This window comes from Jaculus jaculus, chromosome 5 (assembly GCF_020740685.1).
Source record: "Jaculus jaculus isolate mJacJac1 chromosome 5, mJacJac1.mat.Y.cur, whole genome shotgun sequence".
NCBI classification, from domain to species: Eukaryota; Metazoa; Chordata; class Mammalia; order Rodentia; family Dipodidae; genus Jaculus; species Jaculus jaculus.
This window is the reverse complement of record NC_059106.1, coordinates 20213698-20240590: the sequence shown is the minus strand read 5'-3', so window position 1 is coordinate 20240590 and position 26893 is coordinate 20213698. Positions and strand designations below refer to the sequence as shown.

General features: G+C 36.7%; 1 protein-coding gene across 1 annotated transcript in view; it reads right to left on the bottom strand.

Moving 5' to 3' along the window:
• Window positions 1-1991: 1991 nt before the first annotated feature.
• Dpp10 (dipeptidyl peptidase like 10) overlaps window positions 1992-26893 on the bottom strand; it is a 557899-nt gene continuing 532997 nt past the window's right edge. The window contains exons 16-22 of the mRNA XM_045149057.1: window positions 26113-26307; window positions 25072-25126; window positions 11603-11702; window positions 11297-11355; window positions 11109-11181; window positions 7165-7238; window positions 1992-4339 (exon numbers count right to left, since the gene is read on the bottom strand). Of these exons, the coding sequence (XP_045004992.1) occupies window positions 4205-4339; window positions 7165-7238; window positions 11109-11181; window positions 11297-11355; window positions 11603-11702; window positions 25072-25126; window positions 26113-26307 (691 nt within the window). The 3' untranslated portion in view covers window positions 1992-4204. The remainder of the gene's footprint in view (window positions 4340-7164; window positions 7239-11108; window positions 11182-11296; window positions 11356-11602; window positions 11703-25071; window positions 25127-26112; window positions 26308-26893) is intronic.

Here is a 26893-nt window from a genome sequence, read left to right as displayed (position 1 = left end):
ACACACACACACGTATGTTTGTGGTATGCATGTCTGTGTGTGTACGTATGTGTATGCATGTTAATAAGGATGTCACTGGGTCCATGTACATGTGATGTATGCATTTGGGGAATTCAGAAGTTTATGTTGGGTGCACCTTCTATTGTCCCCACCTTTGTATTTAAGACAGGATCTCTTCCTAAAGCAAGCTCACTAATAAGTTAGAACAACTGGCCACCACATTAAACTGGGAATCTGCTTGTGTCTACTATATGAACCCTGTTGATACAGGCACATATCACCATGTCCATGTGGGTGCTGGGGATATAAACTCACGTACTCACCCTTGATAAGAAAGTGGGTTACTTACAGAGCCATCCCGTCAGCATACATCAGAGCATTTTGATATGGCTGCCTTCTGGAATGATTTCTGAATGTCTTTGGTTTTAATGTCTTAGCAAAGGGATCCCCTAATGACCCTCCAGGATTATGGTCATTGTCATCTAAGCAAAAGTCCTGGGTGGGAATAATTCCTACATGTCTCCAACAGAAAAAAGGACATGGTTTCCTATTACATGCCTTGCTTTGACATTTGTGGATTCATTCATGCAACTTCAAACTTCAGAAGTACACTGAAATGTTCTTTATCTTTCAGTATTATTGGCAGCAAATCATTCTTAACAATGTCTGGACTTACTTGTTGACATATTTAGAATCCTATCTCAGGTGCCACAAATATCATCTAACTTTGCCCATATTTGAGGGATAATGTGGAGCAGGATAACTGGAAACATGGATTCTTAAATTGGCTGCTGGTGTGGTTTAATACACTTCTTAGTCATTTTTGTTTTGGGTTACTTATGTACATCGTAAAGACTCAATTTTCACCTTATATATTACATAGGAATAGTGATATCTCGGGACATGTTGAGGAGACTTTTACGGAATTACTGAAGAGCACTTAACATATGTTTAAAGAAGAGAAAAAAAAAACACAGATATGCACTTGTGGTCAGCTGGGATCAGGCAACCTTCCAAGGAAACCTGAAAGGGATGATATTCAACTGCTTTTGTCTTCCAGTAACTGGGATTTGATGGGGATTAGTAGGTTGGTAGGATTTAAGCGATGGTCTGTTGGTTCTAAAAACTAACACTTAGCCAGTCTCAGAGAATCTCCCAAACAGAGGGTGAGCATCATTCAGCAGTGCTAATGAGCTGGTTCACACTTATGCAATGCGGGTTATTGTGAGGCATGTAGGTGTACAGTACACACAGGGGACAAAGTATACTTGACCTCTGACTCTTTCTTAACATGTGCCTTCATTGACCCCCCCAAATGAGGGAGCAACCCATTCGCAAACAACTCTTTTTTGACACCCATCATCATTTGTAAGGAGAAAGGCAAATACCTTAGTCTTATCTGATGAGCAATAGTGTGAGTGACCATATGCTGAGGACCTATGCTTGAGACTCCCCATCATAGGAAATCTAAGTTGCCATGTTTCTGATGGTGATTTTTATGCTAAACACACACACACAAAAAGATTCTTTAAGGAAGCTGAGTCACTTTTCAAGGGTATCCCTGTCATTTGGCTATTCAAAGAAAATCAGCAGAGCAAGTAATCCTCCTTATGTCTCTAAGTGCCGGGGTTGTATCTTTCTTAATGCAAGCAGAGTGCACAACACTTCTTGTTTTCAAAATAGCCTCAAAAGATTGCATGCTCATCTGTGAGTGAGCTTATTGCTTTTCATTTTGTTTCAGGATTCTTATTTTATCTTGAAGTATTCCTTTAATTTTAAGGGGAAAATAACACATAAGAAGCTTGCCCATGGATTCCTAGAAAACTCAGAGTGCAGGGATATGTGTGAAATTATTGAATTCTAACTAAGATAAAAATATACAAGGGAAATCCAGTTACATGACTATTAATATTTGCTGAATGTTGGTGAGTGTTTTCTTATTCTAAACAATGGCCCATTTACTAAAACCCAAATAATCACAGAGATGATCATTTCCCATCATCCTGATAAACAGCATGTTTTCATTTGAAATCCATTTTGTACTTTAAGGTGAAAGTGGGTTCCAGACAAATGTCATTCACATTACAAACTGTATTAAATTAATTAAAAAATAGATAAACATTGATAATAATAATAAAACAAGAGAAATAATGAACATTAAAAGGTAAACACTTTGTAAATGTTACTCAAATAGTCAATAAAACCACATCTTTCAGACAACATAATTATTTGCATCATAAAAAACTCTAGTGGTTGAATTCTAAAATATTGATTAGAAAGCTTCAGTTGGACTTCAAATCAGCCTAAAAAGAAATCTCCATCTTAATAAAATAGTTAAAACTTTTCCTTTTAAACAACTGATTTTGTTTAAAAAAAAAAAAAAAGTGTTTGCTATCCTTGAAGACCTAAAATGGGTCTTTCTGAAGACAGTGTCTTTCACATTTTAAATTGAATCTAATGGGGCAGTGAAGACACAATTCCAGAACATACAGGAAAAGGTGGGAGGCCCAGCTGGTGGTTCTAATGAGCTGTACACCAAGAGTTCTGGCTTGGGCCTTGGACAAACAACTTTTTGACAGTTCTTATTTCCCTCTGGAATTTCTGAGACCATGATAATCAACCTTTCTTCAGAAATTTATTTTTTTCTATGCCATGAAAAACACAGTATATGACTGCCTGTATTTTTCTGAATGTCCATGCTTGGTTTTGGATACTCCAACATTTCCTCTAAGATCCCTTCTGTGGAGTAAGAATGCACTCTGATTTCAGACACCACAGTTAACATTCTCATGACTTAAGTCAAGTCTGTACATACAATTAAGTTCACTTTTCCACTCTTAGCAAGCCAGGACAGAATGGAAGCCAACGTGTCGTGTGCCTTCCATTCAAAGTAGATAACAAGTGCTGCTATTTGTGAATGTCTTGGCCAATGAATAAAAAATATTTCATTTCTAATTCATACCAGAAGGGCTTAAATTCAACAATAGTGGATGAACTGGGCAGGCAGTAGAATCCTAAATAGAAATTGAACAATGAAATAACTCAGGTCTTTGCTTTCACCATTGTGAAAAAAATGAGAATTGATTCTTCACTGAGAGATGGAAGTAAAAATGACTGAAGTTTTTAAAAAAGCCTTCTCCACCAAAAGAGCAAGACACCACTCAGTGGCATTGCATTGTTAACAAAATTTCTTTATCAGAAACTATAATTTAATATTGAAGTATCTAATTTACATGAGACAAGGTATCATATTCAAAAAATCAAACATCAACTAGAAAAACTATTAACCACTAAAAACAATACCAAACACAACCCAAACATTTATAGGAAAGTAAGAGCTAGAATTTGAATTGGAAAAAAAAAAATGTTTCATCCTATTTGGCTCATTAAACAAAGCATCCATTACATCCAAAAAAAGCTCATCCTTTCTAACCCATCAACAGTTACCCTTTTGTCACATGAATAACAAGTAAAGATAGAGTCACTGTCAGTCTATGCACACGTGCGTGTATATATATATATATATATATATGTATATATATTTATCGTGAGTCACACACTTGTGTGTGTTGATTTATAGATACTGCATCTACTGTTAATTGGCTGAACTTTGGAAGGTGCTGGAACCCATACGTCTACATAGCCTTTGACTGATTTAATTAATAATGCCTTTTTAAAACAGAAATTATATATATATATAAAATATTCTGTTTTTATTAACTGAATATTTTCTTAAGCATAATAATTGACAATGAGAGAATTGCACTTATTTGTAAAGGTACAGTGAAGTGTTAAATGGCAGCTCACCCATCAATGAGTGGGCACTGCAGTACTGATGATAAATTGTGCATTTTATGCAAAAGTAATGGTAGCCATTGAAATTAAAATGAGAGTAACTAGTTACAGAAGAAACGGGATAACAGAAGAAAACATGCACTATTCCTACTTTAATGTAAAACTATTATTTTCCCCTAGGAATCCAACCCTTTGACCTTCCTTTTTCAACGAAACGGATTCTGCACCATTGGCCACGCAGTAGATGTGAACTTCTCACTTCGAATTTGAGTTCATAATCTGAGTGTGCTGTTCTATTTTCATCTCCTCAAGCTGCCCTTAACTCCTGGAGCATCTACAATACGACAGTCTCTTGGTGCGGTTTCACTGAGCCTCCTTATCCCTGTCAGTTCAGTATAAATAGGGTCCATTATTCATCTTCTTCTGGTTCCTGTGGGAGCACGGGTATTTCTTCTTGTAAACAGTCACTGAAGAATCTGAGGAGTGTGCTGTAGAGGTGATGCTTGCTCTTTTCAGACACGTGATAACCTTCATCTGGATAGACCTAGGATATTGAGGGAAAGGGGGGCTTTAATTTAACAAAGTAGCCATTACTCCTTATTGGTCTATCTTTCACTCCCTCTGTCATGGAGGTGTCCACAACTAAGAGTTAGCCTTGAGCTTGGCATGCAGCTTAACGGTGCAGTGATTTCTTAACATGTACAATTTGACTCCTATACAGAACACAAAGTTAAAAAAACAGAAAGAAAAAGAATGACTAAACAAAATCTGACACAATGAAATTTTGTGTTCTTTAAACCTTTAAAAAGATTAAAAAGATTTCAATCATGTAAATCAACGTGCGAGGCAAAAATAGTTTTTAAATTAGGTTTAGGTGGCCAAAAAATAAATAGTATTCTTTTAACTTTGCCCTAGGATTGACTAACCTTTGACAGTTTTTTTTTAATTTATTAATTATGGACATACTTAGTGTAGATACATGATGTGTTGGTGCCATTATTTTATTGTCACTGCCCCCATTCCACTGGGGACCCTCCTCAGTAGGGTTGCAGTTATTTGCCATGGGGTTGTGGGTTAGACGCTGTGGGAGCAGCAGTCGGTTTTTGGGGAGAGGACTTGGGCTGACTTCACTCTACATTCAAGAATCTGTCTTTCTTTTTTTCAGAAGTTAGCAGGTCTGGATAAACTACTTGTTGCAATTCAGCCAAACCTCAGCTGAAATCACAGAGGATTTAGGGAGATGAGTGAGATTGCAGCTTCCATGGTGAGTCATACAATCAGCGCCAGGGTGAAGGAGTCAAACGCTGAGGTCACTCAACACTTACCAAAGCAGAGATCCTGAGGCTTCTGAGAGCTCATAACTGAAGTAGACTTAAAATATACCCACCATGGCTCAGGGAATTTTGCAGATGAGGGGGATGGAAAGATTGTAAGAAGCACAGGTTGGGTCATCATGACAGTTTCTTTTAGACAACATGCTCCTGATTACTTTTGTTAGTATATTTATTTCAGAAAGCTTGCAATTAATTATATATAATTGTTCTGCTTCTATACTTTGATACTTGGTGGGAGGGTAGGATTCTTGTTCTTGCCTTAAGGGCATCTCTAGAATTATCACTACCTCATCCATAGCAAACTTCGGATCATAAAAGAAAATTCCTCTGAAATGGTTAGGATTGAATGTCAGTTTAACAGGATCTAAAATTTCTGAAGGGGCAAATCTTTGGGCATGCCTGTGAGGGACACTCTAGATTAAGTTAGTTGAGGAAGAATGACCCACAGTAAGTGTGGATACCATCCATAGATGGAGGTTCTGGAGTGAATAAAAAGTAGAAAGCAAATAGCACTGGCATTGCTAACCCTCTGTGTCCTGACTATGGATGCAATGTCACCAGCTCCTTCACAGCATCACAAGTACCTTGCCGTGACTGAGTGCATTCTCAAGTAAGTCGAAATAACCCCTTTCCTTCCTTAAGTTTCTGTTGTCAGGTTCTTCATCACAGCAGTGAGGTAAATAACGAACACATTTGCTTGAAGAGCATTCTTTGAGACCAGAGGCCCAGGACACTGAGAGTTCACAGGCAGCGGTTTAGAGAGTTGCTTTACTGGGACATCTTTCCATGTTCCTTTGTCGCCGTACAAGGTGCAGTTATCATTTGTGCAGTTTTCGTTATAGCTCATACCAGCACAGAATATGATATCATCCTCATGATGCTGGTTTTCTAGGTATTCGTGGTGAAAGAGTTTCGGGGTCACAGAGGCTTCCACCAAGATGTCAAAGGAAAGCCAGATAGGCCAGGCAGTATGGGACAGAGCTCAAGAGAGTATCTGTAGGGGCAAGTCTGCTAAATCTCTTTGAAGCTCATAGTATGTTACTGTGCACCCCAGATGCTTGACATGGAATTGTAGTATTTAAGCTGTTATTTGCTGGGTTGTAATGTTGCTTTGGTTCAATTCTTAGTTATTTTCAAATCTACCATTTTGAAATGGTAATGATCACCCTGTTCACACTATTATATCTTGAAAATAATTTTTCTATATTAAAAAGATTTATTTATTTATTATTTATGTATTTAAGAGAGAATGTGATAGATTTATAGAGAGAAACAGAGAGAGGGGGTATGGGTGTGTTAGGGCCTTCGACTACTGCAAATGAACTCCAGATTCATGTACCAATGTACATCTGTCTTTACATGGGTACTGGGGAATTGAAACCAGGCTGTCGGGCTTTGCAAACAAGACCCTTGAGCTAATGAGCCATCTTCCCAGCCCAAGTTTTTTGTTTTGTTTTGTTTTGTTTTGTTTTTCTCTTTGTTATAAGGGCATATATTGCTGAGTTATCTTGAGTTTTGCAGATTTTGGATGTGGACTTTTCACAAATGCTGTAACTTTTATATACCTTGGAGAAACTCTTGATGCATGCTGAACTTATTTTTCATTTTGAAATGGACAGAAGTTATTAGACGTGGAGGCAGTGTGATTTGGTTTGGCTCTTGACTATCCCAAATGTCCTTTCTGCGTGGTAAAGTTTTGGTTACCAGGGTTCCTCTATTATAGGGGAGGAACCTTTAAGATGTGACCTTTTATGGCTTAAAGTCACTGCAGATGTCTCTCAAGATGACTGTGGTACTCCAAGTATTTCTTTGGTCTCTTTGCCCCTTTCCTTGTGGCAGCAGCTTTTTTACTCTCACACATGCTACTGCCATGATTTTCTTCACCTCCTGCAGAAAGCCACAGTCTCACATGACTGCACTACAGTCTCCAGAACTGCAAGCCCAGACCAATTCTCTGTCACCGTCACATCGTTATTTCCAGTAATTGTTACAGTGACTGAAAACTAAAAATCATCCCTCTGAAGAAATGGCTTACCTGCATAGTATAATTCACTCCAGCTTTTATTAGATGCTTGATTAATTCTGCTGAATGTTGGAAATGAACTTTTGCTGAAACAGAAAAAAAAAAGAATGATTTGAAATAAACACATTCATTATTAGAAACTTTTTATGCTACCTCTTTTTCAATAAGGCTAGTACTCTGCACACAATGTCCTATTAACACATGCATATTTTGTCTTAACTGAAAAGCATTTAAACATAATGATAATTTCACTTCACATTGTAAAAAATCAATATAGGAGTTATAATGAAGAATTATTTTTACTATTACATATGGTTCATGGGATATCACTTCTTATTTTTAATTATATGTATATTTTTATACCTAATAAAATATTTAAGATCATGTGTGCCTTTTCTGGGTATTAATACATTGAAACATCTTTCTGTTCCTTAAGGAAGATTACTAGGGCCCAGCTCAGATGGATACTAGCATTTTGCTTTGTTACTTGGAATTAGAACAGAATACCTCATGTTGAGAACACAGAGCACACACCGCTTTATTCAAGAACTAAATATTTGATGTAGGGCACACTGGTGACTCTCCCTTCCATTGGTCTTCCTTCTGCCTGAATAAAAGGTCCAAAGTTCTAAAATAAGTGAGCTGGTAGCTCTGGATTTGGTAGCAGTGCTGTGAGAAATAGTTATGGAAACTTGGACTCGTTATTAAAGCTTTCTGTGAAATAGTTTGATTATATGTCACCTGTGGTTTATGCACTCTGTGCCTCTTCAAATGTCCCTAAAACACTAACCGGTTCCCTCTTATCTTTATAAAACTAAGGCAGTTTTGCCAATTGTTTAATCTTACTTTAAGATCTAGTTCTGTGGTGTGGAATAATCTTTCTACATAGTAGAAGGCAATTAAAATTTATCATTTACATTAATTTTAAGTACCCATATATCTTTAAATATTTTCCTACTATACTTAGTGTGAAAAATCACCATGTCAGTTCTAACTGACAAAGGATTGCTACTCTGAATGCTAATTACTAGACAATGATTGAGGCAAAATCATCACACAGAGACCTCATTTGTTTATTGTAGCATAGTTATATGATAAGGACTCAACCATGTCTCTGTATGAATAGAGTAGAGAATGTAGGTGTGGAATGGACTGTTCAGTTGGTTTATTGGTGCTTCATTTCCAGTATGTGCGCATTCACCCTTTCTCTCCATGGTAGTACTAAATGGTGACATTAACATCTGGTGGGCTCAGTGAATTGATTTGTAATTTTTCAAGGTGTGATGATAGTCAACTACATGCATTAGCCTGTGAGGAACTTTCTAAGTATTAACTAAAGGCCAAAGACTTTCTCCCAGAGGGGGTAGCCTTTCTCATAGTAGCCCATGTAGAAAGAGGGAAGACCAGTGCTGTCTGCCTGCCTGCCTGTCTTCACCACTCGCTGTGTCTTCACTCCTTGAGTGCATCTACCCTGTTGCTTTCATGCTTCATGAGTTTTGGAACTGAGATTCTTTAAGCCTTTGAATGTGGGCTGAAGCAGCGCTCCAGGGATCCCCCACGCCTTCAGAGTCAGACTGAGATTACTGCGACTATGAGCTGCACAAACCAGACTGAGCAGCTACTGGGTTCTCAACTGTTCCACCCTGCAGACACCCATTGTCGGACTACCTTCCTTGTACCATGTAAGCCAGTCATTTTGTGAGCACAGCCTCCAAGTTTATAATATCTTTTGGGTTTTAACATAGTTGCTGATAGAGTGCAAAGATTTCCTGTGTATTCCATATCCATCTTCCTTGTTTTTAAACTTCTCATACCATCCCAAGAGTCTTGTCACACAGTAAAAAAAGACAAAATTCATGTTAGGCCATGCACTCAGTCTGTTTTATTCGAAGCCCATTATGGTTTCCATTTGTCTAGTTTTTATTCCAGATGAGGAGATATTATCCTAGTGTCTTAGATCTCTTGTCTCTTGTCTCCTTAGCCAACTTTGATGAAATATGAGTGCTTCTCAGCATGTGACTTGATGCTACTCATTTTTCTCAGGGAAGGAGGTCACATATTCAGCACAGATATTTTCCTTGGGGCTCATTGAATAATATTTTACACATTGTTCACCTAACTTGGCTCTTGAATGCTAAATTCTCACGATTTCCTACTCTGGGTACCTACTACAAGTATGATGTATCTATGGATGTAAACCTTAGTCTCCTGGCAGAGGTGTTGTAAGGTAAGTTGTTCACTGTGGCATTACTCATTCTCTCCTTAAAGCAATTCATTGTCCTACCCCTCTTAAAAGGATGAGGTGCTTACTCTTTGCTCTCTGATGGGAACTAGCTATATACTTTATGAGTTCTTTTTAAGGGATATGTGTCTTTGTCCCCCTTTATCACATAAGCATGCGTACCCACATACAAAAAAAAAATGCACCCACCATGTGTGCACATATGTGACATGTATGCTTGTGTATATGCATACATGTACACATAGGCACACGTGAATGTGTGTGCATATGCATATACACTCATAACATATACAACTACACATAAACATGCACACACACATACCCACATAGACACACATTGCTCTGAGCTTTGATTTAACTACAGTTGATATGTTGAACTGTCAATGTAGAGTTTCCTTTGGTATTAAATTTTATTAATAGCTTTTTGTATACATAATTGGTTACAGTCCTCTGAGCTATAGCAGTATGGACCAACCTGAACCAGTTCAAGAATTAGGAAATATTGATTCTCTTTTGGCTCACTGGCCGGCTAGCATTGGATAATGTATCTTTCTTGAAATTGATTTTCCTCAACAGTGATGGGGCTATAAATACTCAGCTTTCGTTATATCATATGCAGTAATAAAAATACAAATTCTCTGAGCCCTAAAAACTTCATGTGAATATAAATAATTATTTAGTATTAGGAATAGGTATCACATCCATTTCCATGTTTAATGTGATAAGAAAAATGAGAGTGGACACAAAAGAGTGCTCAGAGAAAGTTTTGTGTTTTAACTTCAATTTCTTTAAAATTTATTTGGTGTATTTGTATGTGCATGTTCATATGTGTTAATAGTGGGGTGCATGTGTCACAGCACATGTATGGAGGTCAGAGGGCAGTTTTGGTGTCAGTTCTCACCATACTCTTTGGTTTTCTTTAGTGTTTTTTTTTTTTTTTTTTTCAGGTAGGATTTCATTCTAGCCCAGGCTGACCTGGAACTCACTCTAATCCCAGGCTGACACTGAACTCACAGCAATGCTCCGATCTCAGCCTCCTGAGTGCTAGGATTAAAGGCGTGTACCACCACTCTCAGCTTCCACCCATTTTGAAGCAGGGATTAGTTTTGATTTTCATCACACCCTTCATGAGCTTCAGGGAAATTTTATCTTTGCCTTTCTTCTTGCCCCTGGGTTTACAGAAGCCCACTGCAGCTTCTGGCTTTCATGTATGATATGGGATCTGAACCTATGTACTCAAAATGATGTGATAACTGCATTATTTTCTGTGCCAACTTCTTTAAATAAATGACCTCACACAAATTCACCTACATTTCTACCTGTGTGCTATGTCTGTTTTGATTTCCATTTGATGTGTGCTGAATGGCACTAGCCACATGTGGCTTTTAAATTAAAATTAGTAAACATTAAATAATATTAAAACTTCTGATCCTTAGTCACAATAACCACAATACGGTCAGAAGCTGCCAATGGCAGCTGTGTATATCAACAAACATGATCACAGAACAGCATAGTTTTATGTGAGGCTCATTTCCTCTCCTGTTAGCTCTGAGTTCTTCCTTTCTAGTTCCTGTCAAGAATCTGATTCTTTGTACTACTTCCTGGCCTGTTCTTCACAGCTTGTCAAAGAATCTCACGGGAAACAAGTCCTCAGAATTGTCCTTTAGTAAGAGGTTAGATCCCATCCAACAGTAGCAGCAAATTTAATACTCACTGTCAGCAGTTCCATGAATTATTAATATATTTTCTTCTCTTAAGCCATGGATATTATGTAGTACACTGGATGCCTATAAAGGAAAGTACAGATATCTGGGTCTACAGAGATATCTAGGTAAGCAATTTGGCCTAATATTTAGAACAAAAAATCTTCTCTTTTTTTTTGGTTACTTTCATATTAGTTACCTGGTAAGTGCTCTCTTCTTTAGATGGCATACCAAGATATCGCTCAGAGAAAGCAGAGGCTGTGACCCAAAAAAATAGACATTTGAGAATAAACTGCAGCCTACTATATTTTATCATTTATTTCTAAATTTCAAATTTATTGTCATGCTTCAGTAAAGTCAAATGAATCTGGGTGGTTATACACAATGCAAAACAGGCTTCAGTAACAGACGATAAATGAACTCCATTGAACTTCTCTAAATTGAGATTTTTTTTTTTTCTACCAATCAATATATTTTATTGGGTCAGTCTCTCATATATACTCACCGTACAATTTCAGGTCTATGATGGGTGCAACTACAGCTCCACATTTAAAAAGCTTTTCATCTGATTTTAAGATCATTGAAGCAATATAGCCTCCATACCCCTGATCAAAATTAAAAAAAAAGAACATAATAATTATTCTTGGTGTCAATTTTAGGTTTGATCACTGTTCCATAATGTATATTACACAGTGTATCACAATATCTCAGAGTTTATAAAAGAAGGCCTAAAATTATTTTATGGAGATGAAGATTTGAGCAGTTGTTTGCATTTTCATAGGATAAGCTATTTTAATAGCTTCAAATGAACTGGAGGGATGGCTTAGTAGTTAAGGCATTTGCCTGCAAAGCCAAAGGAGCCAGGCTCAATTCCCCAGGACCCATGTTAGCCAGATGCACAAGGGGGCACATGCATCTGGAATTCGTTAGCAGTGGATGGAAGCCCTGGTGCACCCATTTTTTGTCTCTCCCCCCTCTCTCTGTCAAATAAATAAAAAATAAAAATTAAAAAATAATAACTTCAAGTAAAATATAAAATAAGTTATATATCATAAAAAATGTTTTTTTTTTTCCAAGACCTCATACTACATGTATGGGAACTGCCCCAAATAACTTGAAGTTTGAGAAATAAAGCCCAATTTAAATTATATATCACTGTAAGAAAATTCAATGTAGATTCTAATAAAATATTTAAATATTAATGATATGTGTGCTTAGGAAAGGAAAGTAAACCATGTGAAATCTATAATTATAGCTACAGACTCTGCTATTAATTCCTTGTCGTGAAAAGGTGTATTGTTACAAAATCAGACTAGCAAAACTGAATTTTCTACATTGAAGTTAATAAGACTTTTTGGCATAAGAAGTGCTATGATGATGATTTTGAGAAATGGCAGACATAGGAGCAGTTCTAAAAATAACGCCAAGCAAGATTTTGATCTGTTATAAGAGATGTTCCCATCTTTATGTAAATGATGGGGTTTGTGAGGATGTCTCTCCCCTGAACCAGGAAGAGAAGAATAATGAAATCCCTAGTTTCTCATCTTGGGGCAATGTGCTAACTAGCTCTGCGCAGTGAGTTAGAAATACTTCATACTGTGCATTTCCTGGAGGGCTTGCCAACGTTGGTGTCCCTATGACTTTGTGCCTTTGCTTTAGAGAACATGGTGTTTAAGTCTGGAGTGGAATACAACTTAAGTCCACTGTTGAAGATCTCAGGAATTTACCATTTTTTCTGGTCTTTTTTAATGATTTTGGTTTGTTTTCAGGAACTGGAGATTAAATCCCAGGGCCTTGTATATGTAATACAAGTGCCTCACAGCTAAGCAGAATGCTCAGTCCTCCTTATACTCTCCATAGACAGGGTCTTCCTAAGTTGTTCAGGCTGGCCTTGAACTCTCTGCATAACGCACGCAAGTCTTGCACTTGCTCTCCTCCTGCCTTAGCCTGCAAAACAGTGAGGATTACAGCCTGTGCAAGCAGGCCAGGCTAGCTCAGTTATCTTTCACACATAGAGGAAGGGTACATGTTACTAAATTCCTGTTTTTCTCTTATTCATCTGATTTTTGTTGTAGCCAGTCCTTCCTAGGACTATATATAATGAGGGGCAGGGAATGACATTCTTGTTTACTTTTTTCTCATACAATTAGTATTAAAGTTGAGATACAATGAGTTATGTTGGAAGATAGAAGTAGAGGATGTGGTTTTAAAACATCATCTTGAGATTTTTTTTGAACAAATGAAACAATATAGTCTTCAAAACTATCCACTGTCGAGTTTCTCCAGCCTAATATCTGATTAGAAATATCTCAGAAGAGAATTTAATAATTTAAAGGGATTGACTGATCCCTTCTAAGCTACAAAATTTTAAAATTAATTTTAGTTAAATGTAGAACAATGTTTCTCACACTAATGGTTTCAGAATACTTTGAAAGATATAGGAAAGTATGACAATGAGTCCTTAATTCTAAACATTTGGATACAGTTGATTTAAAGCAAGATTATTTTTTAAAAAATATTTTATTTCTTTATTTGAGAGAGAGAAAGAGAATGATAAAGAAAGAGAGAGACAGGGAGAGAGAGAGAAATAGAGTACAGGCATACCAAGTCTCCTGATACTGTAAACAAACTCCAGATGCACATACCACTTTGTGCATCTGGCTCTATGTGTGTACTGGGGAATTGAACATAAGCCATCAGGCTTTTCAAGAAAGTACCTTCAACCACTTATCCACATCTATATTTCAAATTCTATTTTTTAAAATTATTTGTATGACTCACATACGGCCAAGTTTCTTAGGTATTCTGTTATTTAATTTTGAAGAAATACAGATTTATCTTATTTTTATTTTAACAAACTTGTAGAAACTTGTAGAAAAAAGGACAAGATGGGTGAAAAATGACTCAGCAGTTAAAGGCTCTTGCTGGCAAAGCCTAGTGGTCTGAGTTTGATTCCTTAGTACCTATATAAAGCAAGATGAACAAAAGACAGCATATGAGCATGGAGTTTGTTTTCAGAGGCAGGAGGCTCTGGCATGCCCATTCTCTTTCTTTCCTCTCCTTTTCCAAAATAAGTAAATAAATATTAATAAACTAAAGATGTAGTCTATGGAATTGTATTTCATCTTTCTATCATATAATAACTTGTAGGTTAGTTGCATATCTAAATTGACAGATTAGCATGATATTTACATGGGTTTTATTTTTAATTCACTTTCATTTCTTTCAGAGTCTGATTATTTCCATGAAACAAGAAACATAGATCTTTGCCTTCCAAAGGATGGGAAAGCCTAAAAAATTGCTTTTAAAGTTGAAAATCTAATTACTGGTGTGAAAACATTTGCACTGACCAGTGGAAGGAACAAAGAGATCTAAATACATCTAAAACTACACAGTCAAGTAATGTTTGACAAGAACACCAAGAGGACATGAAAAGTGGAAAAAATTTATTGAATAGGTGGTGCTGAGAAAATGATATTCTTACACATAAAAGAATGAAATTTCAACCACACATAATAATCAATTAAGAGATAGATGGTTTAGTGGTTGAGGGGCTTACCTGTGAAGCTTAAGGACCCAGATTTGATTTCTACATAAGCCAGATGGACAAGGTGGTGCATGTAACTGACTTTGTTTTCAGTTCTCTCTCTCTCTCTCTCAAAGTATTAAAAAATCACCCAAAATATCAACCCAACAGACATACAAGATACCATAATACTGTAATATTTCTAGAAGTGAACATGGGGAAAAGCTCCTGGATGCTGGCTTTGGCAATGGCTTCCTGTCTGTCATGAACAAAGTTCAAATACAAAGAAGAAATGAATATGACTACATCACATTATGAAACTTCTTGCATGTGAAGGGAAACAATCAACACATTGAAACTCAGTGAATGGATTAGGAATGTCATTATGAACCATTTGTTGAAAATGATTAATATTCAAAATTTACACAGAAATGCTACTGATGAAATTAATAAGCAAGAAGTGATCTAATCCGATTAGGAGTGATTGAGCACAGAAGAGCTGGGGTCCTAGTTTAGTGGCAGTGTGCTTACCTAACATGCTGAAGGCCTAAGCTCCAGTCCACAGCACTGAATAATAACAATAAAAATAAAATATTTTTTTTTAAAGCAAGCCGACTATCTGAATTACAATGATTATTGAGGGCTGGAGGGATTGCTTAGTGTTTAAGATGTTTGCCTGCAAAGCCAAAGGACCCATGTTTGATTCCCCAGAACCCATGTTAACCAGATTCACAAGGGGGCACATGTGTTTGGAGTTTGTTTGCAGTGGCTGGAGGTCCTGGTGTGCCTGCTCTCTCTCTATCTCTCTCCCTCTTTCTCTATTAAATAAATAAATAAATAAAATATATTAAAAAGTGTTTATTGGGGACATGAAGAGTTTTTCAGCATAACTAAATATGGTGGTTTGATTCAGGTGTCACCCATAAACTTAGGTGTTCTGAATGCTAGGGTCCCAGCTGATGAATATTTGGGAATTAATGCCTCCTGAAGGGAGTGTATTGTTGGGGCAGGTTTATGGGTGTTATAGCCAGTTTCCCCATGACAGTGTTTGGCACACTCTTCTGTTGCTATGATCCACCTCATGTTGGCCAGGGGGTGATGTCCACCCTCTGCTCATGCCTTTGTTTTCCCCTAGCATCATGGAACATACACTCAAGCCTGTAAGCCAAAATAAATCTCTTTTTCCCAGAAGCTGCTCTTGGTTCAGTGATTTCTAACAGCAATGTGAACCGGACAGCAACAATAAAGTGGTACCGAGGAGTTGGATTACTGCTAGACACCTGACTGTGTGGCTTTGGCCTTTTGGAGCTGATTTTCAAGAGGAATGTGGGAGGATTTGAAACTTGGCCTAAGAGATGTATTGAAGTGCTGTAAGTACAGCTTTGTGGTGGTTTGAATAGAATAGATGGCCCCCAATATATTCAGCTATTTATTTGTTTGTAGTTTGCATTCTGCAGCCACCTGGCTGGAGGGAATGTCACTGGGTAGATCTTAAGGAAGATCTAAAGATATGCAAAGTGTACCTAGCTGGAGTTCCTCAAGTGTGCTGTGGCTTTTGGCTTTTGGCCTTTGCTTCTCTATCTCTGGTTGGTCCTGTGAAAGCAGGCAAGATTCTTCTGCCATTTATGGAACTTCCCCTGGATCTTAGGCTTCAATAAATATCCCTTCTTCCCTAACTGTGCCTGGTCTGGAAGTTCATCTCAATGAACCTGAAGCTGTCTGCTACAAGCTTGATTCTGGACTGATCTGCAAGACCTAAATGCAGTAAGAACTAGGGACTGTGAGGTGTGGCTTATGAGGGAGAGAAAGAGCTTTGCTTGGACTGGGCTAGCAGTTTGTGTGAGAAGTTTTCTCTTATGCCCATGTCCTGAGAAATTGTGCAGGGTTGCTTTGTGTAGAAATGAACTGGTGTGGGCAGAGCAGATATGACACAGAAAGAAAAATCTTTGGGTGAACTGTTGCCTGTTAAGCTGCAACTGAGAGATTACAACCTTTGAGACTGGGGTAGCTGACCTGTGCTGGGGCAACAGGAAGAATGTTGATTCTTTTAAAGGGGCCCGAGTGTTCAAGGACTGTCGTCCTGTTCAAAGTCTGCTTATTCGCCCCTGGATTAACAAATTGGCACCCTACCTGGTATTGTAGAGTATAAGAAATGCAAGAAAAAAGAGTCATTGAGTTTGCAACATGGTCTTGTGCTTTGGAAATGGCCATGGGCAGTGTGAAGCAGGTTTTCTTGGTTGCCTTCATGGAGACCCCATGGGGCCATGAGGATGAATCGTGGCTTGCAATATAGACCCAGAGGAGATGCTGAGACCACAAGATGGCTGTTAAAGGAAAGCTGCTGGCCCTGATGAAGTTTTCCAGGACTGTGAGTAGCCTAGCTGGAGGGGCAGAATTGGAATACCAGAGACTTGTTGCTGGTTAGAATTATTGGTCTTAGAGATTTGCCACTGGTAGAGTTGTTGGACTTGAAGCTACAGAGTTTGATGTTTTCTCTGGTTGTTTTAAATCTTGTATTGGTTGAATGTTTCTTTGCTATGCCCAATGCCATCTTATGCAGTGTGAATATTTATTTTGTGTCAGTATGGGTTTTCTGAGATTATTTTTTGGTATCATGGCTCAGTTAAAAGATCTTTTACTATGGGGATGTATGAACATCATTGGAATTGATAAAAAACTATGAGACTTTTAAAGTTAGATGAATGCATTGCATTTTACATCATATATGGTTATCAGTTTATGGGGGCCAGGGGCCAAATGTGGTGGTTTGATTCAGTTGTCCCCATAAACCAAAGTGTTCTGAATGCTAGGTTCCCAGCTGATTGATATTTGGGAACTAATGCCTCCTAGAGGGAGTGTCTTTTTGGGGCGGGTTTATGAGTGTTAAAGTCAGTTTCCCCATGCCAGTGTTTGGCACACTCTCCTGTTGCTATGGTCCACCTTATGTTGGTCAGGGGGTGATGTCCACCCTCTGATCATGCCATCATTTTCCCCTGCCATCATGGAGCTTACCCCAAAGCCTGTGAGCAAAAATAAATCTCTTTTTCCCAGAAGCTGCTCTTGGTTGGGTGATTTCTACTAGCAATGTAAACCAGACTGCAACACTAATCATCAGGAAATTCAAATCAAAGCCACTCTGAAATAATACTTCATAGGGTTAGGGCTGCCATTACTGAAAAGACCAAAGTATAACAATAGTATGAAGAAAAGATAATTCTGTATGCTTCTGGAAACTGGGTGAGAATTTAGTTTGATATGGCCATTAAAGAAGAGACAAAAGCTTGAACATAAATTAAAGTAGACCAAGCATATCAGGCAATAGCTATTCTTCTACAATTCATTACAAAGAAATGAAATCATCACTTTATAAGGATATATACACTCCTATGTAACACTGAAGTATTGTTTTAAATAGTTAAGACATAGAAACAGTTTAAATATGCATACAGAAAGAAACTGTGGACAAGAAAATATGGACAATAGAATATTGTTCATCCTGAGGAAAGAAGGTCATACCTTTTGCCACAGCATGGATAAATATGGACAGCATTATACTAAGTGAAAGTCACATTGAAAGTACAATGTTCCTTTATTTCTCTTCAACATATAATCTGGAATGCAGGAAGGAGGGAAGGGAGAGAGAGAGGGAAGAAGGGAAATAGGATGGGGAAAAGGAGGCTGTAGGAAAGAGGAGAACATGCTCAAATCTATAAATGAGAATAAGGAATACTGGGGCTATGGATAAAGTACTTGCTACACAAGTTCAACAAACTTAGTTTGGACACCTAGAACCCACATAAAGCCACACACAGCAGCAATCATCTTCAATTGAAGCCTTACTATGCAGAGATTGGAGGTTGAGACAGGAGAATTCCTGAAAGCTTGTGGGCTAGCTAATCTTGTGTATGCAGTGTCAAACAACCAGACACCATTTCTCAAGCAAGGTTGAAGGTGAATACTGGCACCGTGATGACTCAAAAAGCACCATAGTGTTGAGAAGAAGTTAAAGAGAAGAGTTCAGCACTCAAACATATCTATCATACCTTCCAAAGCTCAGGGTACATTGCAGAAAATGTAGCAGAAAAAATGTAAGAGCCAAAGGAAGGATAGGGATGCTTAGGATGTAATTTTTCAGACACAAAATGGCCTGGATATCCATGACCTCTATGTACCTCGTATGACCTACAGAAGACCCACATAACAGGAGGAAAAGATGATGATATTAAAATAAAAGAGAGACTAATTGAGAGGAAGAGGGAATATGATGGAGAGTGGATTTGTGAAGAGGAAAGTGGGGGAGTGGAGAGAATTATCATCTTTTTTTTTCTATAAATATGGAAGTTGTAAAATAAATAGTAATGTAAGAAATCAAGTTCAGCAGAAAGGTAGATTTTAAAGTGTATAATGCTATTTTTTTATCCTTATATGTACTGAGGTTATGAGGAAATATTTTCATAACAATACTTAAAAAAAAACTTTCTATAATTTTAGATTATTGCCCTGAATCATGCCTATAACTCAACTTAGAAATAAAAATGTATAATGTCTCAAAATTAACACAGTTTAATCCCACTGTAACATACTGCATTTAATTGGTTGACTTGTATATAAAATGTCCTTACAATTATTACAATACTACTTTTTCTAGATTAGATTACATAATAAACATGCTTCAAATCCTAGAAATGGCTTAAGCTGGTCTGAAAATCTGAGCAGCTTTCTCAATTAAAAATATAAAAACTTGGACTAGGGATATTTCTCAGTGTATAAAGCATCTGGTGCACAAGCGTGAGAACCTGAGCTTTCAGTCCCAGCCCCCATGGAAATGCTGGTGTTCTGCCTATAATCTATAATCTCAGTGTTCTGGAGGTGCATCCAGGGGATCCTCAAGGCAAGTTGGCTTACTAGACTAGCCAGACTGGTGAGCAGATGGCTATTCAAAATAAGCTACCTTGCTTCAGTGAATAAGAAGGAGAGTAATCAAGGGATATACTCTCAGTCAACCTCTAGCATTTATACATATCTGGACACACATGCATACAGACCAGTATATGTATACAGTAAATAAAATATAAAAGAATATGATGGCTTGACCATGAAATGTCCCCTATAGCCTCATATGTTTCTGATTAAGACTAATATTCAATCCCCAGCTGGTGGAAATTTGGGAAGTAGAGCCTTGGTGGAGGTAGCACGTCACCAAGAGCAGACCTTGCGGAGTTTTGTAACCCAGCTCACCAGGGCTGGCCAGTTCACTCTGGCTACTTCTTCTCAGATATGGTATATCATGATTTTCCCAGACATGATGAAGCTTCCCTTGACACTATAAGCCTGAAATACACCCTTACCTCCCATCATCTGCTTCTAATCAGGTGTTTTGTTCTAGCAATGAAAATGTAACTGCAGCAGCATAGGATTTGTCAAGTTGGGCATGGTGGCACATACCTCTAATTCCAGCACTAGGGAGGCAAAGGTAGGAGGATCGCGAGGAGTTTGAGGCCACCTTGAGACTGCAGAGTAAATCTCAGGTCAGCCTGAGCTAGAGTGAGACCCTACCTTGAAAATCAAACATAAAAATATATGATTTGCCAATAACATAATTACTTGGTGATAGAATTCATCTTATTCCTCCCCAATACTAACTTAATAATAATTGTCATATCACTACTAGGAATGGTATTGAACAACTTTCAATTTTGGTACTTGGAGTCAACTCATATCATGGCATTTTAAATAAAATAGTGTGAAAGACTAGATCATGCGGTTTTATCTATCTACAAAGTATTGTTAAATTGTTCAGTACAATTTCAATTTCAAAAATATAACTCGTACAGAGGTTATCACCTTGTCAGGAAGCAACGAGAGACCCAATGTATGCATGACAAGGAGGGAGAACATAGCCCTCCTCACACATGGATGTGGGAGACCTAGCCTCCAGAAAAATACGGTTATTTAAGCAATTAACAAATGAATGGATATGATAAGGTGAAAGAAAATATGAGGAGAACTTGACAGATGAAAGGTGAAAGGATCATGAGAGAGGTGAGCCTATGTGATTTTAAGAGTAAGCAGTGAGTACAAAATAGCTTTTGAAAATACCAAAGTGAGTTGCTATATTATACTTGAAAGACAATGAAAAAATATATAAAAAATATACAGATTGTACCAGAAAAACTTCTAGGGATATTTAAGAACTTAATACTTGCTTATTCTAAATTGAAGTACAAGGATGATATAATAAATCAATGAAGCTAGAATATGGATTACCTAAGTTAAAATTGAATGTATAAATCCCCATCATGCATTGCAAATGTTGTATTCTTCCTCTGACTTATTCAGACCACCCAAATCAAAGGAACAAAGAGAAAAATATGAAAAAATCCTTTTCAATAATTATGACCCCACACTAATTAACAGTTCTATATTATATATATATTAATGTTCCCAGTAAGAATTGTATAAATAATGGTTGTATATATTATATGTATTTTAAATTAAAACTAATTACATATCTATAGAATATGATTATTGAAAAAGTCATTAGCAAAAGAATGAAAAAAAAAAACAACTGTCAAACAAAGTTTCATACATTCAGTTTCCCTTAATTTGTTCATTTCAAATGATGAATCAGGAGTGGTGACTCCTGTCTATTATCCTAGCACTCAGAAGGCTGAGTTAAGAGGATTACAACAAGTTTGAAGCCAACCTGTGCTATAGTGAGGCCTTACCTCAACCATCCCCTAAAATAGTTAGGAACTATGAGAATAATTCCTATCAGACTATCTAAATCCACATGAGAGAGCTAGAGGATTGAGAATTACTTAAACCATTTTAAGTATTAGCTTTCAGATTGAAAATAAAATCATAACACTTGCTGATTTATAACACATATGACAATAGATTTCAAAAGAAAGTGTCAAATCAGAGTTAACTAATATTGTTTCTTAATACTTTAATGGGATAGTCAAGTGACTGTACAAACACTGTTTCCATATGTCATAAAATTGCTTTGAAATATTAAGGAAATAGAACCATACGAATGAGAAAGAATGTAAATGATGGAGCTAAAGATTTAAATATTCCACTGTTATTAATGAACGTAAAGTGGAAAATCAATAAAGATACAGAAAATATTGATAAAGATTCTATTAAATTATCTAATTGTCATTTCAAAACCATTAAGTAGGCTGAAATTTAGATAAAGCCTTTTAGGAAAAGGAAAGTTTGAATAGCAGACTGAGAAACAATGAGGTGCCTGTGTCTGGAGGCAAAGAGATTCTTAGTTGAAAAAGAACATGAAGCAAGCAATTTAAATATCTTTGTGGCAGAAGCACACTTAATCCAATATAAATTTACAGAACATATTTAGAGACTTAAAACGAAATAAAAATATAAATAACAATACCAGGCATAAGGATGCAATAGTTAGGAAAAACTGTGACTAAACATTTCACATTGCTACATGAGAAAGTAATATATCCTAGTGTGAAAGAATTTTCATAAACCACATATGTGCTTGATGTTATTTTTAGAAAGAAGAAAAAAATATGAACCAAGTCACCCAGGTGAGAAAGTGGAAGAAGTTATAATCATAACCAAAGCAATTCCAGTTTAATTATGCCATAGAAATCACAAGTAAATTATACAAAACAACAATATTGTGAACAGCCCAGCTGGAGGGCAGATTTGGAAACAGATTTTGTCACTGTTTATAGATGCCAGGAACTATAGATGTTTGATGTTTGTTTGCTAGCTATTGATTTTGAATTTGTGCATTATCTCCTTGATATGACTAATTTTGCAAGGGGAGTGTTTACTCTGTGCATTACGTATTGGAAGTATGTAACTTGTGTTTGGGTTATGTAGGCCTCAGAGTTAAAAGACAGTCTTAAATCTCAGATAAGACTTGGATTTTGAAGAATGTTAAAGTTGTTAAAAACTATGGGACTCTTGAAGTTCAACTCAGTGTATTTTTCACTATAAGATGATCATCAATCTATGGCAGCCAGGAACTGAATGTGGTGGCTCCAATGTGAACATACCAAATAACCTCAAGTAATCTTGTCAGTTTATGCTTTCTACTTAGTTTTAGCTGGTGGAGCCCAGGAGGTGTGTCACTGGGGAATGGAACTTGAATCTATCTTCAGGGTGTGTAGAGATACAGTTTGAGCTCTGGTTAGTTATTTTACTTTTCTTATTTTTTTAATTAGAGAGACAGAGAGAATTGGCACACCAGGGCCTCGGCCACTGTAATGGAACTCCAGATGCTTGTGCCACCTAGTGGACATGTGTGACGTTGTGCTTGCCTCACCTTTGTGTGTCTGGCTTAGGTGGCATCTGGAGAGGAGAACATGGGTCCTTAGGCTTCTCAGGCAAGCACGTTAACCACTAAGCCATCTCTCCTGCCTGAGTGCTGACTTTTTTGATCTCTCACTCTCTCTCTCTGTTATGTATTTAGGATGAAGTGAGCCAGCTTCTACCACCATGATAAAGCTTCCCCTTGAATATGTAAGCCAGAAATAATCCCTTTTCTCCCATAGGCTGCTTCTGGTCAGGTGTTTGTTGCAGCAGCAAGAAGGTAACTGCAACATATACTAAGAATGTACTACTCAAAATAATGTCAGATAATTTTTGCTCAGTTGATTTTTGTTTTGCTTTTTTATTCCCCATACTGAAGACTGAACCCAGAGCCCCGTCCATGCTAATCAGTTGGTATACCACTGGTTTAAATCTCCTCCCTGGTATTACCATATTCATATAAAAATCATCAGCTTTATTGTAAAATTAATTAATTGACATAAGCAGAGTTAATACATACAACAAAACATTAATTCACCCAGTTAGTAGAATAATTCCAAAATTGTAGGAAAGAATAAACTTAAAAATTGGATTACAAAAATGAATCTAGTTTGCTATTGCTTTTTCTAAATACTTTTATTATTAGGCAGAAATATCAAAGGAGAGTGTGGATGCAGTTTCTCAATATCATAAATTATGCAGCTGAGTCCCTATATTTCCTGTCATAATGGTACATTTCAACATAATTTTCTCAGATACTAAAATCAAAATAAAGCATTAATTAAATGTATGGTTGTAGTGTCATAGTAGACAAATAGGATTAACTGTCCATGTATTTGGACTAAAAGTTTTAGAAATGTGGAAGCTTTTAACATCATTTTCTCCCTACGTCATAAATAAGTAATGTTTCTAAGGGCCACTATTGAAGTAAAATCAAAGTCAGAGAGAAAAGGTTCAAAATACTTTCATTTAGAGTAAGATAATGAGAGGATTCAGAGAGAGTAGAATTGTGTTGGAAATTAAGAAATAAAATACTAAATTTTAATAACATTGCTAGTGGAATGTACCTCAGGGAGTAACTAAAAGGGTCTAAAGGCATTGATTTAAAAATAAATACAGATATTTAAAAATAATTGAAGGAAACTATTTTTTTATCTTTATTTTTCATATATATATTTTTTTTTATTTGAAAGTGAGAAAGAGAGAAAGATAACGGGCATGCCAGGGCCTCCAGCCACTGCAAACAATCTCCAGATGTGTGCACCCCCTTGTGCATCTGGTTGATGTGGGTCCTAGAGAGTCGAACTAGGATCCTTTGGCTTTGCAAGCAAATGCCTTAATTGCTAAGTCATCTCTTCAGCCCCAGAAAACTAATTTTAAATAGTAGATAAAACAGTAACTAGCATAGAATTTATTGAAACAGAAAACAAAAAAGAAGAAAGAACAATATGATTTAATTTAAGCAAGGAAGGACAGAGAAAAGATAAGAAGGGAGAACAGGGAAACAGGACTGATAAAGACAGTGCAGGTTGGCCTCAGAGCAGAGGACTATAGCAGCAGGGATGAGGGAAGGGATGGCCCCAACACATGACGTATCCATGCTAAGTAAGTAAGTATAAATAAATAAGTAAACAGAACCTAACTTTACTGAGAATATGATTATACATGTATGAGGATGGTATGCACACTACACTCTTGGCCATCATTTTTGAAGAGTTATGTGATATTGGCAGAAAAAAAAAAACAACTTTTCAAAGCACTAATAATAAAGAGCCTTTCAGGACCATTCAATTTATTAAGATTCAACGCATCTTTCTTTGCTTCACTACAACTCTTACTATATGCAGTCATGTTTTTTTGTTGCTGTTGTTGTTTTTCATTTGCTTATTGTTTGCTTCCTCACTCTACAAGGTAAGTCTCATGTACACAGGGCTTTTCCCCTGAACATTAACACCACAATCAACTAGATGTATAATACATAGCTGTCAAATTGGTAAGTGAAACAAATGTATATAATCTTAATTATTCTATGTCTTTGAAAATGTAATCAAAAAAGATTAAAGTATGATAAAGAATGTATATTCATCTCTCTATGTATATCATACATCTATATGTGTGGAAAGATAAATAGATTCACTATTTCTATTTACCTTTCCAAAAATACTTAATCTTTTGGAGTCAATGTATGGCTGTTTCAGTAGATATCTGCAATGAAAAAGAAAAAAAAAATATCTATAATTATATTCAACCAAATGTACATATGAATTTATTTATGGTACACACACACACACACACACACACACACACACACACCTACACACCTTAAAAACATTAGCAGTACCTTATGGCTAGGGATTTGTGATTTGGAAAGGATGTATATTACAAAGTCTTGCTACTAAAATAAATGGTTCAGTGGCCTCTTTTGACCTGAGAGCTTGTTATAAATGTAAAATCTATAGCCATATTCAGATCTACTGGCTTCACTTCTATATTTAAACAGTATCCTAGCTGATTTCTGTTGCAAAGATTATGAATTTTCTTATTATACCTTTTCCAGGCCAGTGTGATAACTGTAACCATGTAACATGAAAGAATTAGAACTAGATCTGGGGAGATGGTTCAGTTGGTAAAACATTTCTCATATAACCCAGCTCCCATGTAAATGCCATACAGGTGTGGCAGTCCATCTGTGTGTTTCCAGCACATGGGAAGCAGAAGTAGGGAATTCCCCAAACAAGATGGCCATCCAGACAAGGGTAATTTCTCAGCCCTTGCTTCAAATAATCCAATTTTAATAAATTAGGTGCAATGTGATTGAGGAAGACCCCTGATGCTGAACTCTGCTCTACAGAACCATACATACACACCAACACACATATGTGCCCAATCACATATGAACATGAATATAACACAAAAAAATTACAGTTAACTGTTGGCATAAACATTACGGAATATTCTAACTACATAATATGGTGATGCAATATCTCCATAATTTCATATATCCAGAGAGTAAATGCATTCATTCACTTACTATACCAAGAAGAGTGATAGGTACTTAAGAATGTAATAAATAGAGCTATATGCTTAACTTTGAAAATTGTTCCATCTCAAAAACAGAAAGGTCTAAGTCAGCGAGCAGGTCAGGTTATGTGATTTTGATTCTGTCATTATGGAAAACTTCCCCGACTTACTTCACTGCTGCTATCTGGTCCTTTGAGTCTACTGAGCCTATCCTTCTGTGGATCTCCTGCAAAATTTTCAGGCCCTGGAAACCACTTCCTCTGCCATCAAATCTTGCTACAATGACATTATTGGTGTCAACAAGCACAGAATCCCAATCCATGTGGAACTTATCTGTCACCAGCTGGCCTCCTGGTTCTTCATCCCTGCAAAAACCAACATTCCACATCAAAACAAGATAAGCTGACAATTTACAGAATGTTTAACTATCATAATTATTAGTTCACAAAAGCTAAGAAAATAACCTAGGATGGCAATTGATATTTTTATTAATTTTTGATGATAAATCCAAAGATATAAATATTTAACAAAGTAACAAAAGTAAAATAAAAATGTGACTTAAAACTGTATGGCAGAGATTGTTTTAACCTCTTTTTTTCCAAAGGGGAAAAATGACAAAACTCTGTGGTCATTCTCATAGGCATTTGTAAACAAAGACCATCAGCTTGACAGGTATATTTTTATCGGATTCTTCAGATGCATTTTAGAAATGTCTTGTAGATCGATTTTAAGGGATGAGGGGTCTGGTAGAGAGTAAACTCCGTCATGGAAACCTGATGATAATTTAACAGTCAATATATAATCATAAAGAATGATGGCCTTAAAATGGAATATTGGATTGATATTTCTGAAGGTTTTCTAAACCACAGTAGAAGTATCACTGAGAATTAAGTGGACAAATAGTAATAATAATTTCAGCACTTAAACTGATATGCAAGAAAGAAAGAAGAG